We start from the raw sequence: 14,803 nt of genomic DNA, 5'->3' as shown, positions 1-14,803 counted from the left end.
GCCTATATTATATTAGAAGTGTGATAAATCAATTAAATGGTCTTTCAGCATGGAAGAGGAATCCTGGCCCCACCGAAATTATTGGGAGTATTGTTTTGGAATTCAGTCCAGTTCCTTTCTCAGCTCAAGCTCAAACTGCAGACCTATTAATGTTTTCAAGGACATTTTCCTGTTTTCATTTTGCTTCATTAGTCATCTAAGAATCCAAAATGTTTGTCAAAAAGGCCACTTAGTGGGAGCTAGGAGAGAAAAGAACCAGGTAGCAGCTCATTGAACCATGAACTGGATCTCCATGAGGTTAAAACTGTAACTGTTGAGTGAAAAACTGCATTTGGACAAAATTAGTTTTCCACTCACAGAGAGCTACACTTTGGTCCAGTCTGGGGATTCAGGTCTGTTTTGGGTCCAGTTCTAGCAAATTCAGAGTCTAAATGTTTTTGAATGGATTTGCCTTTTGCTTTTAAGACACACTTGAACACTGGAACAGAATGCACACAGCTGTAAACAAAGATTGCAAAGCTTCAGGACTTGCCACAAGTAGTTAAACCTGGTCTTGCCATTTTGGTTGCTAAAGATGATGTCTATAACAGACACCATAAATGTACAGCTTCTTCCCAGCCCTCCTGGGAGGGCTTCTTTTCCTTCTGTTTATTGAGATGCCTTTTATGACATTCATTTGGAGCTTTAATTCACGGAGGGCTCAGAATGGAGGAAATTGTACTTGAAAACACAAAGTAAAAAGGATATTGATCCTAATTTTGGGGAAAGTGTGAAAAAACACCAGACTTGGCAGGAGTCTAAAAGCTTTCAGATACCTTTTGTGCTGATGCTACACTATTTTAAGTGTATTTTCAGAGGAAAGCTGAAATTTTTCAAATGCTATTAGGCATCCAAGGTACAATTTTTTTTTTCTTTTTTGTGCTGGATTTTTGTCTTGTTAGGTAGAAGTTGTTTGCTACAAAACCTGATATATGCAGCTCTAGACATTTTTTTCCTCTTTCTCTGTTTCTCTCTCTGAGAAATTGGTGATACTCTACAGATTCCAGTCCAGTGTCTGTGGGTGGCCAATGTAGATATGAAATGCTCTAGAAGTTCACACCCTAAAACTGTTTCTTGGCATTCTGTGGTCAAGAGCTGAGGGAAGAGTGATCTCAGTTTATTAACCTGATGTGAAACTTGATGTCAAAACCCAGTAATTAGCAGACAGTCTATTTTGTTACCTTTAATTTGGACTGGCTTCTCAGGCTGGTCTCAGCTGCTTGGTACGCAGCTTTCTCACTGTCCAAGTTATCTTTTGATTTGTAAAGCATCTGGCACAGGTTTTCTCCCTTGATGGATGTATCATCTTGTTAGATCTGCCATGAGTCATGTGAGAATCCCAAATGCACCGTTGTGGGTGGGTGGTTGGAATTAATACTGAAAAAAGGGAGGTTCAGTATTAAAAAAAAATTAAAAATGTCTGATACATGAGCACGTTCTGACTTCTCCTGGGTCACAATCTGGCAAAGCACCTTTTTACTCTTTCCCTGTCCTTTCTGATGTGATAAGCTTTTGGGAAGAAAAAGAAGTTTATGGGAGTGGCTAGTGTGAGGAAATTTGGGTGTGCTGATTGCCAAGGGAGCTGCAAGAAAAAAGGAAAGAAGGGAGCTAAAGTGAGCAGCAGTGCGGGATATTGGCATCCTCTGGATGCTGCAGCTGTCCCTCAGGCAGGACTAGGCTGGGAGACAAAGATGTGCAGCTCCTCTCCATGTATGACACAGCTCATGGATGCCCAAAAGGAAATATAGATATATATATGTATACAAAACATGCATATGTGTTTATATTTATACAAACCTTCTGGGATTGGCCTCTAGAAAACACAGTGGTGACAAGTCCTGTTGTTTTGACTGGTAAATACACTGGTAAATATGGTGAAAAAAATGGTAAATAAGGTTTGTTTCCCTCAAACCTGAGACATTTCTTCAGCAGAGCCAGCAGAAGTGGAGTGACAGCACGAGGGTTGGTTCTTTCTGAGGGGACAGTGAAAAGAAAGCATGCCAAATAAATGCAGGCCAAGTTCATCAGTAGCTCAGGGACAGAAGCAGCCTGGATTTCTCAGGGCTGGGTGAACACCCTGTGGGCTGCAGTGGTACAAAACTTCTGTTCAACCTCTGTCCTGTATCTTAATTTTTTTAAAATAAGGACAAAGCTTGGAACAGCCCCTGCTGCTCTCACATCTACCTGGTGCTTGTCCTTTCCTTAATATAGTTGATTCAAAACATGATGCACTCAAAGCATGAAATTTCCTGGAAAATCTTTGATCATTTTGCTTTTTAGAGGAGTTCATTCCTCGTGTTTTCTTTGGTAAGGAAGGTTACTGAGTCCTTGTGTTCTATCAGGAGAGAACAGGATATTCCAGTGCTAATTCTCCTCTGGGGGATGAACACCACCCCTGGAGAAATGCAAAAGCAGTTGGGTGTCGAGGGGAGGGAGCAGTGGCAGGAGGCTGGGGTGTCCCTGTCTTTGGAGAAAACATCTCCTGGCAAACATGAGCCAGCCAGAACCCTCTGCAAGGCACTGCTGACAGCTGAGACAGAAGATAGGACTTTTCAGAGACATTCTTCTCTTTAAAGACCTGTCTTGTCCTATCTGATTATTGCTCTCAATACCTGACAGCTGGGGCAGTGACTGGAAGGGATTTGCACACAATCTATCCTTGTGGCAGAGGGAAAACAGAACGTTAGGAACAGGATGTGTGACGTTTGTTTTTCCCCATCTTTGATCCTGATGGCAGCACTTGAGTCTGGAAGGTAAACTGAGTTAATTCTAAATTGGCACACTCTGCTGAGATGCTGCTGACAGCAGGAAAAAGCATAACTGTGCTTAATGAAGCAAGAGACTGTGTTAGGCACTCAGGGAGGATAAGGAGAAGCCTCTCCTAGGGACTGCTCCTCCAATGGATTCCCACTAGGTCCTTCCACATGTTGGATATGAGGTAAAATCAAAACACAGGGTTTCATTTCTCCCTGTGTTCATTTTTTATTCCCCTTACTCCTTGACACGTTTTTTGAGAGGAGTTTTCTATGGATCCATTTGTGAGTTTCTGTTGTGTAATATCCAATGCCCAGTTTAAAACTCCTAAAAATGGTGTAATACCTTTCTGTGAAGAGTGTTTTACTGGGAATTTCCAGTAGTTTTTGTTTCCCGAGTCATGATCTCATATTGTGTGTTAACTCATTCTTTCTGGTCATAATTTAATTAGAGGCTGGCAGGTTGATTTTTTTTGAGTGTGTGTTCTGAAAGTATTCCATGGTGACAAAACACAGCCCAAGCTATTGAACAAGATCCTGTTAAGATGAACACAGTAAAAAGATTATTTTTATTTCCTGGTCTGAAACTGAGAAAACATCTTTTGTTAACCACTTTGCTTTGCCTGTTTCTTTTACAGATCTATTTTGTCATACTGTTCACTGTATGTGCCAAATGTTTTATGTTCTTTGCATGGAGTTTGTGTGATGTGCAGTGGGTAAATGACATTTAGGTGTTGCTGTGCAGTGTAAATGTATTTGACTTATTTGTTGAATACACCTGTGCATGGATTTGTTTGCTCCAGGTGTATTTGATGTCTGCTTCTGCTATGTTTTGGGGAGGATATTCCACAATAAATCCTCACACAAATGTGCAGAAGACATTTTATCCCTCTGTGCAAGGCAGAGGGCCTTGCTCAGTTCTTAGGGTTTCTTCCTGACTCTTTCCAGTTTATTTTCTGGTTTTGCTTTTCCACTTTTCTCTTCTGAACATCCCCTGACCTTTTCCTGATCCCAGAGCTGGTGCTCTGAGAACCTCTGTTACCAGTGGGTGAGGAATGACCCCACTTTTGTCCTTTTACTTTACAAGGGTGATATTCTTCTTCCTTCCCACCTCTTCCACCAGTGCCCACTCAAGTCTGAGTGATGTTTATGCAGAAGCATCTCTCCTACCTGCACATAAAAGAGAGTGAAGATCCTGTAAATGAATTATTGGGCAATATCCTTGAGTCCTGGTTCTTTGAGATAGTCCATATTATTTCCAACAGGGTTTCACTGATGCAGCTGGGGACAAACTGGGGACAAACTGGGGACAAACTGGGGGCTCTTGCTGGAATAACTCATCATTTTGATGCGTTGACCCAGAAAATCAGGGGAAAATTTCTGCTATACCACAGCAGGCGTGAGGCAGCGTGTTTGAGGTGACCATCCTTGGTCTGTTTGGTCACTTTTGAACCATTTCCTTGCTCTTTTTGTGGCATTGCTGCACTCCTGTGGGTGGAAGAGCTGTAACCTGTTCCTGTGGGTGCGCAGGGCTCCTGCTATTCTTTTGCTGCCACCTTGTGACATTGCTCCACTGAAACAGGATTTGTCCTAGCAAAGCCCATCTTTGCACTCAGGACTGCTTTCAACTCATGTTTTGGCAGCTAAAAGTGCTGATGGAAACTGCTCTGTAAATTGTGTGTGCGTTTTAGAGCTTCAGAGGTGCCTTTGAGCAGGATGGGTGGTAGCTGGAGTTCCTCCAGGGAGCTGGTTTGGCAAATTCTGCACTCAAGTGAACTGAGATTTTGCTTGCAAGGGCTTGAGAAATAAACCCTGCATGCCCTTTGATGGGATTGCTGTGGGATTTGGTGTTCTGGGATAGCCTGGGATGCTAAAGGCACTGAAGAGAACCATTTAAAGGAAAGGCTGTCACTGCCTTGTGTTAAAGGCACAAATGCCAGAGCAGTTTTACTTCAGTTAAAGTAAATTGAACATGGACAGACCCTGCTGGGACTGGGGAATCCCCAGGAATCCAGCCAAGGATGATTATTAATCATTTCAATCCCCTGGAGCTGCTTGCATGTATTTTACTTTTAAGTGAAACTGTAGAGCCTGGGGTGAGAAGTGGGACAATGCAAGGTAGATAAGACTTGAGGAAGTGTGATGAAAATGTTTCTTGACCCAGAATACAAATAGTTACACATACTCCCCATTTCCCCACTGTGAAATGTTTTAAAACTTTATTCAGGGATGGAGTTTTTTGTTTTCAAAGTATTGAGAGATTTGACAGAAGTCATATGAGACCTTCATGAGTCTTCCTCCCTGGAAATGTCACAATATTTTCCTGTTTACAGAGTAGAAAACAATGATGAAATGTCAGATAACAGGTTGTATAATTACAGCTGGTAGATACTGATTCAGCAGTGACCCTGCCTGAACGTGAGCAGGGTTTACACTGATGGGTGTTTTGGAGCCCAAATTTAAATTGTTGGTGTCCTCCAAAAACATGAGTAAGGGAGGCTTTGTGGCTGAGCTCCAAACCTGGCCTAGTCTGATATCTCATCTCAGAAAAGCTTTATTTAATTTGCTGTCTATATCAAGAGATACATCCTTGCTCTTGTGTGGGAGATGTGAGGATGACACAGGTTTTGGTGGATCTCAATCCCTTCCACGAGACAGACTCCTTCCCATTTCCTCTTTCTGTGTTCTTCATTTATTCTCCTGTTACATGTGAGGCACTGAAGAAATCTGTAGGGTGCAAACATTCATGGAGAAAATATATCCCTTTTTATGAATCTGCAGCATAATAGGCTCCTATCTATAAAACCTTTGTGTGTGTGACATTTCTGTTGGAATGTATCTCTTTCAGATTGACTTTTTTGACATTTGAAATGACGTTTCAGGCTGGCCTTGCACAGGCTGGCTCTTTATTAACTTGAAACTTAAAGCTTTTGTTCCTCTCTTTTCTAGATAGAGGAGAGAACGGAATTCTTGAACAAATCTGCTCAAAAGAGGTAAAGCAAAGAAACAGTAAGTTTATTGCAAACAGTAGTGTTTAAGTGGAGAGAAAATAATTCTTGCATTTATTTTTTTTCCCCATTTCCTATAGTGGTATGAAACCCACCCAGACAACAGCAGTTGTCTCGAAGATTGACAGTAGACTTGAGCAGTACACCAGTGCAATTGAGGTAAGTTAATTCCAGCAAATGAATCTGGTTATTAATTGCTTTGTGGCCTTTAATCGGCCTTTGTTTTGCTGTTCAAGAATTGCAGGGGTTTTTTTTTGATCACAGACTCTTCTTTATTGTGACTTCAAGAACAAAATGCTTGAGGCACATGTGTAACCATCACCTAGAGGTGTATCTAAACAAAACCTCAGGTTTGTCTTCCCTTTCATGCTGCAATTTACTCTGTTCTGTAAGCTTGCAGTAGCTTTGGAGGGTTCAGTCAGCACCTGGAGTGAGTCACATCCTCTGCTTGATGAGAGGCAATCTCTCATCTCATGACAGAGATGTGAGATCTGTCAGCACAGAGCTGGTGGTCATCCTGAGCAAAGCTGGCCTGGCAGCTTATTTAGAAGAACAAGGACCTGGCTCTGCGCTGCTGGCTGCCACCTCACAGTGAAATTCCTTGGCAAAGACATACTCTGCAGAGAAATGCAAAAGAGATGTCAAAAATCACATCAAAATGCAGAATTTGACCCCAGGTAGTTTTGGCAACTGTGCCTAAGAGCCAGAAGTGAGAGCTTTTTCTGTCCATGCTCCAAGGTCAAATAGATTGATGCCACTATATCCAGCTGCCATCTGACCTGAGATATTTACTTTGCTGAGCTTCTGATACATCCACAAGTTGCCAAATCTGACTTGCTTTGCAATTAGAGAGGCAAAGCATCACTCATACAGGTTCTTATTCTCATCAAACCTATGATATGTAAAATGTGCAAGAATTTTGAAAAGAAGGAAGAGGGCGAATTTGGCCTGGTGTTTTTAGTAACCATGCAAAAGACACATTTCCCCCAAAAAACACCCCAAAACTTCCACCCAACTCTCCACTCTGAAAGAACACCTTGTTTCAAACACACTGTAATTGCTGAGATGCACCCCTGGAATGCTGAGGCTCAGTTTTCTGGGGCAGATGGAGCAGTGTGATGCTGAGTGACAGAGCAGCCTTTCCCCCTGCCTCTGCAGAAGGATTTCCCTAGCTCAGTCCCTAAAAGAGCCAATTTTCCAGGATCCAGGTGCTAACTATGATTTTAAAGCCTTGGGGCAGTTGTGTGCAGAGCTAAGGTTTGCCATGGGTTTTAGGAAGGCAATAAACGCAAAAATAAGCGAGCCAAAAATAAAATGTTTAAATAAATATTTAATTTTTTTAAAATGAATTTTTTTAAAAAAGAAAAAAAAATATAAAAAAAAAAAAGCCACTTTCACAGCTGGGTGAACACCAACTGGCAATTCTTCCCCAGGGCACAAAGGCTTCAAGACCAGCTAAAGCTTCTGACCTTCACGTTCCAGCTGAGGGTGTCCGCAATATCAAGAGCATGTGGGAGAAAGGGAATGTTTTCTCATCACCTTCTGGGACAGGAACACCAAATAAGGTATGTGTTTAATTAAACCTAGTGATTATAAAGCATTATGCTCTGGATCTGACCTTGCTGTTTGTGTTCCTCTGAGTGAGCCAGCCTGCTCCTGTTGATGTCACTGCTGAAGAATATCCCAAAGGATCCTGGAGACCTCAGAAATCCACAAGATGTTGTGGCTGCAATATTAAATATAATGGAAGAATTTAGTGACCTACTGAGCTCAGTTATGAGACATTCCAGAGCCACATTGGATATCTTAGAAAAATACATCTGGGGCATTCAAGCAGAGTACAAAGAAATTCTTTGAGTAGGGAAAAATTCTTTTGGGGAGCAGAAGTGATTTGAATAGGCAGGATAGGGATGATATTTTCTAGATAATTCATAGAAGTATTTGTGAGGCCTTTATCTTTTCTATGGAAATCCTTAAGGCAACATTTTCATTCTGTAAATTGATGTGAGTTGCTGAGCATTTATCAAATGGCAAATTGATGAGCTATGGATTGAAGTGGGTTATTACAGACAGTAATTACATTTTATTGATTTGTTCTCGCCTTTTAAAGATTTAATGTTTTAAATTCTAGGCCGTTTCTTAAAAGTACCACTGTGTGCTTTTTAAAAAAAATTAGTTTAACAAGAGAAAAAAAGTAGATTTGAGCTGATGTCTTCTCTTTAAGCTAAAGATTTTTGGAGTTTGGGTTTGTGGTAGAAACAGCACATTTATTTATTTTATTCTATTTTATTTATTAGTCTGACATTTATTACTGGGGTAGCAGTAAAGTGAAGATGGTTTTGTAGGATTTTTGAGACCTAGAGGGCAGCAGCACTGTGTAATTCATGGGGACAATACCTTCAGGGCACATAGGATGTCTCTGAGCCAGCCACAGGCTCAGTGAGGACCTCTCTGCTAAACTTGGCTTTGCTTTTAAATCCAAACCATGGTAAACAGAGCAAAAGCCATTCTGAAGGTGTTGTGAGTGGATTTTATCATTTTGCAGGAAACTGCTGGACTGAAGGTTGGTGTCTCCAGTCGTATCAACGAGTGGTTGACCAAGACCCCAGAGAGCAACAAATCCCCTGCTCCAAAACCTTCTGTAAGTGAACTTGGAACAGCCTTCTCTTCTCTCCTGGGGCAGAGGGAGCTTCCTCCACCAGCTGATGGCCTTGGGAGGAGCTCTGTGTCCTCTTGGAAACTCACAGAGACTCCTTGGCAGTCAGAAAACGGGAAGAGGAAACAGGGAAGTTCTCACCTTAAAGCTCAGGGAAGCAGAGGATAACTTTAACTCACCACCTGTGAAAGGCTTTACATTTAGAATTTACATTTACAATTTAGAAATGAACAGCCACAGACCCCAGACTGCACACTTGCACACACTTGGAGTTTGGCCCTTGCCCTGTAAAAAAATCTTCCAAGTATGTTTTAAAACACAGCTGGAATAATTTAGTTCTTTCTGAGCCTAAATGTACCTCCAAATGAAGGCCCCTTTAGCCTTCCCATTAATTTAGCCAGAATCAGAGCAGAAAATACTGTGGAGGTATTTATAATAAACTCATTATTTCATTATTATCACTCAGAATGTGGGAAGGAGCAGCAAGAGGTGACTGTGGGGTGGGGAAGGGTAAGGATGAGGAACCAGAATGTGGGTGTCCATATTGGAGAATTGTTTCTGATGTTGATGATTCAGCTCCAGGATTTTGTTCAAGAACTGATTTCTTCTCATATACTTGTGCAGTGTTTTTCTGCCAGTTCACCTGCCCTTTATAAAAAGTGCAAACACTTTCTCAATTCACACTCCTCTTTGTCCTAAAGAGGAGTTTGAAATTTGCAGCGTTGTCCACTATAGATCTTGCCTCCAGATTTTTCTCTCTTTCTTTTAAGTTGCATCTTTTAGACAATGTAAAACTAATCTCTTGTTTTTCCCTCAACCAACTGTTTCTATCTATGTCTTAATTTCCTTCTTTCTCAATAGATTGCTCTTTCTTCTTTCAATGTCTCTGCTTGAAGGATCACGCCCTCCTCCTATTCTTCTTCTTTGGGGGTCTGTTTGCTAAGTTGGTCAGGTAAATCTGTTTATAATTGACTATGAAGGTTTATATACATCTATAATGTGTGATTTTTACTTTTTCTTAATCAGAATAAATCAAAGAGAAGCCCAGAATTTCATATTTAGCAAATAACTTCTCACCCCCATCACATTCTGCCAGAGTAAAGAAACATTCAAAGTTTTTGTGACCATCAAGATTCTTGTGGGGTTTGAATATTGAATATTTGAATTCAGGGCAGAGCAAATATTTCAGTTTTACCATGAACCTAAATCACAGATCACAAATCATTTCAGGACTGTGGAAATGGGTTTGTGATGGTGTCCCCTGCAAGGGGCTTTGTGATCAGGTCAAAGCTGGCTGCTTTCCTCCTTCTTTTGTTAATGACCTCCCTTTTTAAAGTGCAGAATTGGCTTCAAGTTCTGATCATCAGCAACCCTGTGTGGCTGCAAATTCTCACCAGTTCTCTGCAAAATACCCCTTGTAGGAACCTCATTTCCACTCATCACTGAGCATTTTACAGGTAGAAATTCTCATGTGCAGAAAACTTCCCTCCCTACATCCCAGGATGGCCAGTAGGAAATCCTGGAGGCCGTGCAGGACTGGAATACTTGCTGAAAAGGAGAGCACTGATGTCCAAAATTGTTTGAGTCTCTTATTTGCCATGCACAGAGGTAGATATCAATCCATCTCCCCAGCAGATGTCATTTTCATTTTCAGCCCTCCTTTTCCCCAAAAAATAATTGACATTTTTATAGAGTTTTGGTTAAAGTCTCCATAATACACTCATTTTCAGAGAATACTACTATTCTTTAATGACTTTACCTCTGTTTTGGTATGTTTTTTCCCTGTCAGGCTTGTGATGGGCACATCCTAAGGTTGCAAAGGATGCAAGGGAAATTAAAATGAATATGAAGGACTACAGTGATAAGTGCTGAAATCTGTATTGAAGGATGTAGGATCTGCTTTTCTGTTGTATTAAAAGTCTAACTCATTTTTTTTTTTTCACATTTTAAAATAAATAAATAATTTTTTTTTAAATAAAATGTTTTGATTTTGATCTAAAATAACCAAGACAAGCTACATTTGAATTCCTCTCTAGCAGAAGTATTGTTCCTGAGAAAATGTGGGTATTTTTCTGCAGAAATTGGATTTTTTTGGGTTTTTTTGTAAAAAACTGATGGTGCAGTAACTCTTCACTGCACTCCCTAAGTTGAGCATACTGAGTAAAGGCCAGTCTGTGCCATATGAAATAGATGCAACAGAATTGTTTTCTGTCTCAAAACATGGATGTGTTTGGAGTTATTTTGTGAAATATTATTCTTTATAACTGATAAACAATGTAATATTTACCTCTAGTGGATGTTCCTCAAATTCTCTTGTGAGGAAGTGGCATTCTAACCTTTTCTGTAACAAATGAAAATAAACCTGAGCTAATGTTGGTTTCTGTTCTCTGACATTTAAAATACAGGATTTAAGACCAGGAGATGTATCTGGCAAACGCAATCTCTGGGAGAAGCAGTCAGTGGAGAAGCCAGCAGCTTCTTCTAAGGTAAAAACACTTCTGGGAAGTGTTGAGAGGAAAATATTCTGTTCCTCACCCACCTTTTATCTAGAGAAAAAAGCACAATGAGGTTCAGAAAGAAGTGTCTGGCTTTTATGTTCCTGTTTGGCAGAGCTGTGTTATGTGTGGACATCCATCCTTTGCATGGGGTTGATTTTCTATTCCTGTTTTAAATAGCAATGTTCTCCTACATGGGATTTTAATAATGGCTTTTTTGCTTTTTCAAACAGGTATCAGCTATGGGGAAAAAATCAGAGACTAATGGTAAGTAATGCCCATAATACATACATTGCACCTGTTTCTATAGTTGAATATCATATATTTTTTATATATTTCTTTATTATATTTCTATATAATATTTCTATATAATATTTCTATATAATATTTATATGTAATATTTATATATAATATTTATATATTATATTATATTATATTATATTATATTATATTATATTATATTATATTATATTATATTATATTATATTATATTATATTATATTATATTATATTATACATAATATTATATACTCTATTCTAGTATATATAATATAATATATTAATATATTATATTAATTATATATAATTATACAATTATATATTCACATATATTCATATATATTTACATAATATATAATATAATATAGAAATATAATATAATATAATATAATATAATATAATATAATATAATATAATATAATATAATATAATATAATATAATATAATATAATATATAGAGAGAAATAAATATATGAATATGTTTATATATTAATATATTAAATAATAATGTATATTATGTAATATGATATTATATAATACATAGTATAATATATAATAATACATATATAATATTAATACTATTACATACATATTACTATTATACTATTATACATATATACTATTACATACTATTACTATTATAATATACATAAATAATAAAATACTACATACAATATTTGATGATATATATATATAATAATACAATGCAGATATTTTAATACTTATTATTATGTAGTACCATTGCCACATTTTTGCACAGGTGTACCTGTATTTTAAAATTCTGCAGCTGTTCATGTTGATGTCCAAAACCCCTTTTTCCCTTTGCCTTTCACAAATTCCATTACAATGTCATTGGAACATGAATGGCTGAGAAACTGCTTTTGCTGGAGCTGTGCACTGGTGTTTTCTTTGCTATTGTCATTTTTAAACCACTGGTTGGTGAAACACAACCTAGTTTTACAGAAAGAAATCAGCAAAATTGTCCTCTTAGCTTTTTATTTCTATTTTAACCTAAAGCACTCCAAATACAGCCAATTAAACTAATTTTATGGCTGAGAACCAGTGGGGGAGAATGGAAGTTTGCTGACCAGTTTAACAGCTTTAAGGATGCTTTGCAACATCAATTCTTTACTGAGGAAAATGATCAAATATAGAGAAACTCTTGGTTTTCTACACTTCAATGTGTGCACACACATTTTTAGTGTTTTTATGTAAAGCCAGAGGTATGGTATACCTGTGAACTCTTCCTTTTGGTTTAGAGTGGTGCAAAGTAGAATTGTTTTGCTCTTCTTGTCCTTTTTTAAACCAAAGTGTCAGGGGAGAGGATTTTGGGCTGGCTCAGGGTTAGTGCAGCCGTGTCCCCATGGAAAGTGTTCTTCACCCACAGGAGCTGTCCCAGGGGTTTGGGCACTGCTGAGCCTCTCCTCAGAGGCTGAAATCTGATTTTTGTCCCTCTTGGGACCCACCTCAGAGCAGCTCAATCCATGAGCAGAGCACACCCACCCCATATCCTTACCTGTTAACCTTTGAGAGAGTGAGCTAAAAGAGCTGTGCCTTTTCTGTTCTGGAGATGTGTTTGGGTTCCTTCAAGCCATATTTAATCCGTCTCTTTCTCAGCAGGTTTGAGACAATTTGAGAAAGAACCATAGGAGGCCCCTAAAGACGCTGGACCAATCAGTTTGGGAGAAGAAAAAAAGAAAAAAAAAAGAAAAAAAAAAAAAGGAAAAAGTGCTAAATTGTTCTTTTTATATTTATGTTTATTTACCAAAATGTCTTTTTTGCATTATCCCAGTTAAAACCATGTATATTAGCACTGTATTTAATAATCAGTCTAGACATTCATCAGAATAGTACTGCCTTTGCACAAGAGCCTTTATTCCTAAAGAAACCCATGCTGTGAAATATATAAACTCTCCTACTGACACTCATAAATATGTATCTGAACAGTGATTTCAGCTGGCATTTGGTCAACCCAAAAAGCATGTAAAGTAAAGTTGCTTGGGAAAGGTGTGCAGTAAACCTATAAAAACAATGGTTGCTTTTGTAAAACAGAAGTCTTTTTTTTCTTTCTGCACTTTAGACTAAGGCATGGAAGAAATATCTTTAGTTGACAATGTAATATTTTCTGTAAGTTGCCCATGTCATGAGAAATACTGCATCAATAATGTGTTTTAATTTTTTTTTTTGTTTTATACTTTTTTTTTTTTTTTAAGTATCAATTTTTCCATTCTAGTTTAAGTTAATACCTAAATTTGGATGATTATGTTAGCTGACAGCGGTACTGATATTTCTTTTTGTTGTTAGTGACTAGTAATGGAATGCAATCTAGAATATATATACACACATAGCTTTACAAAGTTTAGCCTAAAGGCACTACTAATGGTAGAATGCTTTAATATGTGCTAGAGTATTATATTTAGCAATAAACATACATAATTAGCCAATATCACAGCTTAAAAAAAAAAATAAAGACAAAATCACACACTTTTCTATAGTAAGATTTCGTAATTGTCAGTAGAGGTATGGTGAGATAAGTATTAAAAAAAATTTAAATGTCAGTTGCCCAGAAATGGGTAATTAAAAAGAAAGTATAGTTTTTAAAAGAGGAAAAGGTAAGGGTATAGAGGGTCAAAAATAGGTCACTTGTATAAAAACATTGTAGCTTAATTTATATAAAACCACCATAATTAAAAAGAAAAAAGATGTAAAGAGAGTTGGAGCTGGTTTCAAATGACTGTACACTAAATCTTGCCATCCATCAGTGCCGTACACCAAAATGAAGTAAACCTCTATGATGCTTCTTTTTACCTCTCTCTCTCCTGAATACCTTATTTACAGATGTTTTTGTTTGTACATAGTAAATACTTGGCTGTAAGACATCAGCTTGGTTTGGATTTACATGCCATAGTTTGACATTGACATCCTACAGAAGATGGTGGCATAAACTGAGCAACTCAAGTAGCCCCTGAGCAAATTGTGAACAGCTTTGCATCAGAGCCCCCCAGGACCTCCCTTATCACCACTTCCATCTCCTGCAGCATCTGGATTCTTCCTAAAGAAGTGTAATGTTCTGTTTCAACCCAAAGCTGGGCTCCCTGCTCGGCTGCAACATCTTGTTTACATGTGGAGGTGCACAAAGTTTTCTGTAGGGGGTGAAACTGTGCCTGGCATTGTCTGTGAGTTGTCATGGGTTTCTTTTTGTTTGGGGGGGTTTTGTGAGCTCTCCTAGGAGTCTTTCAAAAAACATCTGATGGCTGCAATAAAAACAATTTGTTCAAAGAAATGTATTCTGAAACTGCATCTGCAATAAATGGAGTATTCCCATCAGCAGCCCCCTGGTTGTCAATGAGTAGGGATGGACCAGTTGCTGTAAGTGGGACAGGAATTGTGCTAATTCCCTGTGAAATAAGGTAAAGAACCCCTAAGGGTGTCTCTCCTGAATGCCACAAACCAGCTTGGCTTTGGCCTAGCAAAAATCAATCTGAATATATTTTACAGCAATTTACTGTCAGCCTGTCTCAGGGTTTGCTCTGGTGATTTTGAAGGGTTTTTTTCTGTGCTTTCCTCAGCTTC

General features: G+C 38.4%; 1 protein-coding gene across 24 annotated transcripts in view; it reads left to right on the top strand.

Annotated features, from left to right (window-relative positions):
• The window catches only part of CALD1 (caldesmon 1), a 223,514-nt gene extending 208,957 nt beyond the window's left edge, over positions 1 to 14,557 (top strand). For 12 of the 24 annotated variants that reach the window (XM_086886021.1, XM_086886011.1, XM_086886022.1 and 9 more), the window contains 7 exons: positions 5,742 to 5,785; positions 5,881 to 5,959; positions 7,234 to 7,365; positions 8,346 to 8,441; positions 10,862 to 10,942; positions 11,185 to 11,218; positions 12,848 to 14,557. In XM_086886021.1, coding sequence (XP_086742147.1) covers positions 5,742 to 5,785; positions 5,881 to 5,959; positions 7,234 to 7,365; positions 8,346 to 8,441; positions 10,862 to 10,942; positions 11,185 to 11,218; positions 12,848 to 12,879 — 498 coding nt within the window. In that variant the 3' untranslated portion in view covers positions 12,880 to 14,557. Of the gene's footprint in view, positions 1 to 5,741; positions 5,786 to 5,880; positions 5,960 to 7,233; positions 7,366 to 8,345; positions 8,442 to 9,317; positions 9,409 to 10,861; positions 10,943 to 11,184; positions 11,219 to 12,847 lie in introns of those variants that run through there. The other 12 variants (XM_086886026.1, XM_086886027.1, XM_086886016.1 and 9 more) reach the window with 2 other exon arrangements.
• The last annotated feature ends 246 nt before the right edge of the window (positions 14,558 to 14,803 follow it).

Source organism: Cyanistes caeruleus, chromosome 4 (genome assembly GCF_971803275.1).
Source record: "Cyanistes caeruleus chromosome 4, bCyaCae1.hap1.1, whole genome shotgun sequence".
NCBI classification, from domain to species: Eukaryota; Metazoa; Chordata; class Aves; order Passeriformes; family Paridae; genus Cyanistes; species Cyanistes caeruleus.
The sequence above is the reverse complement of the archived record's forward strand: the minus strand, read 5'-3'. Positions and strand labels throughout refer to the sequence as shown.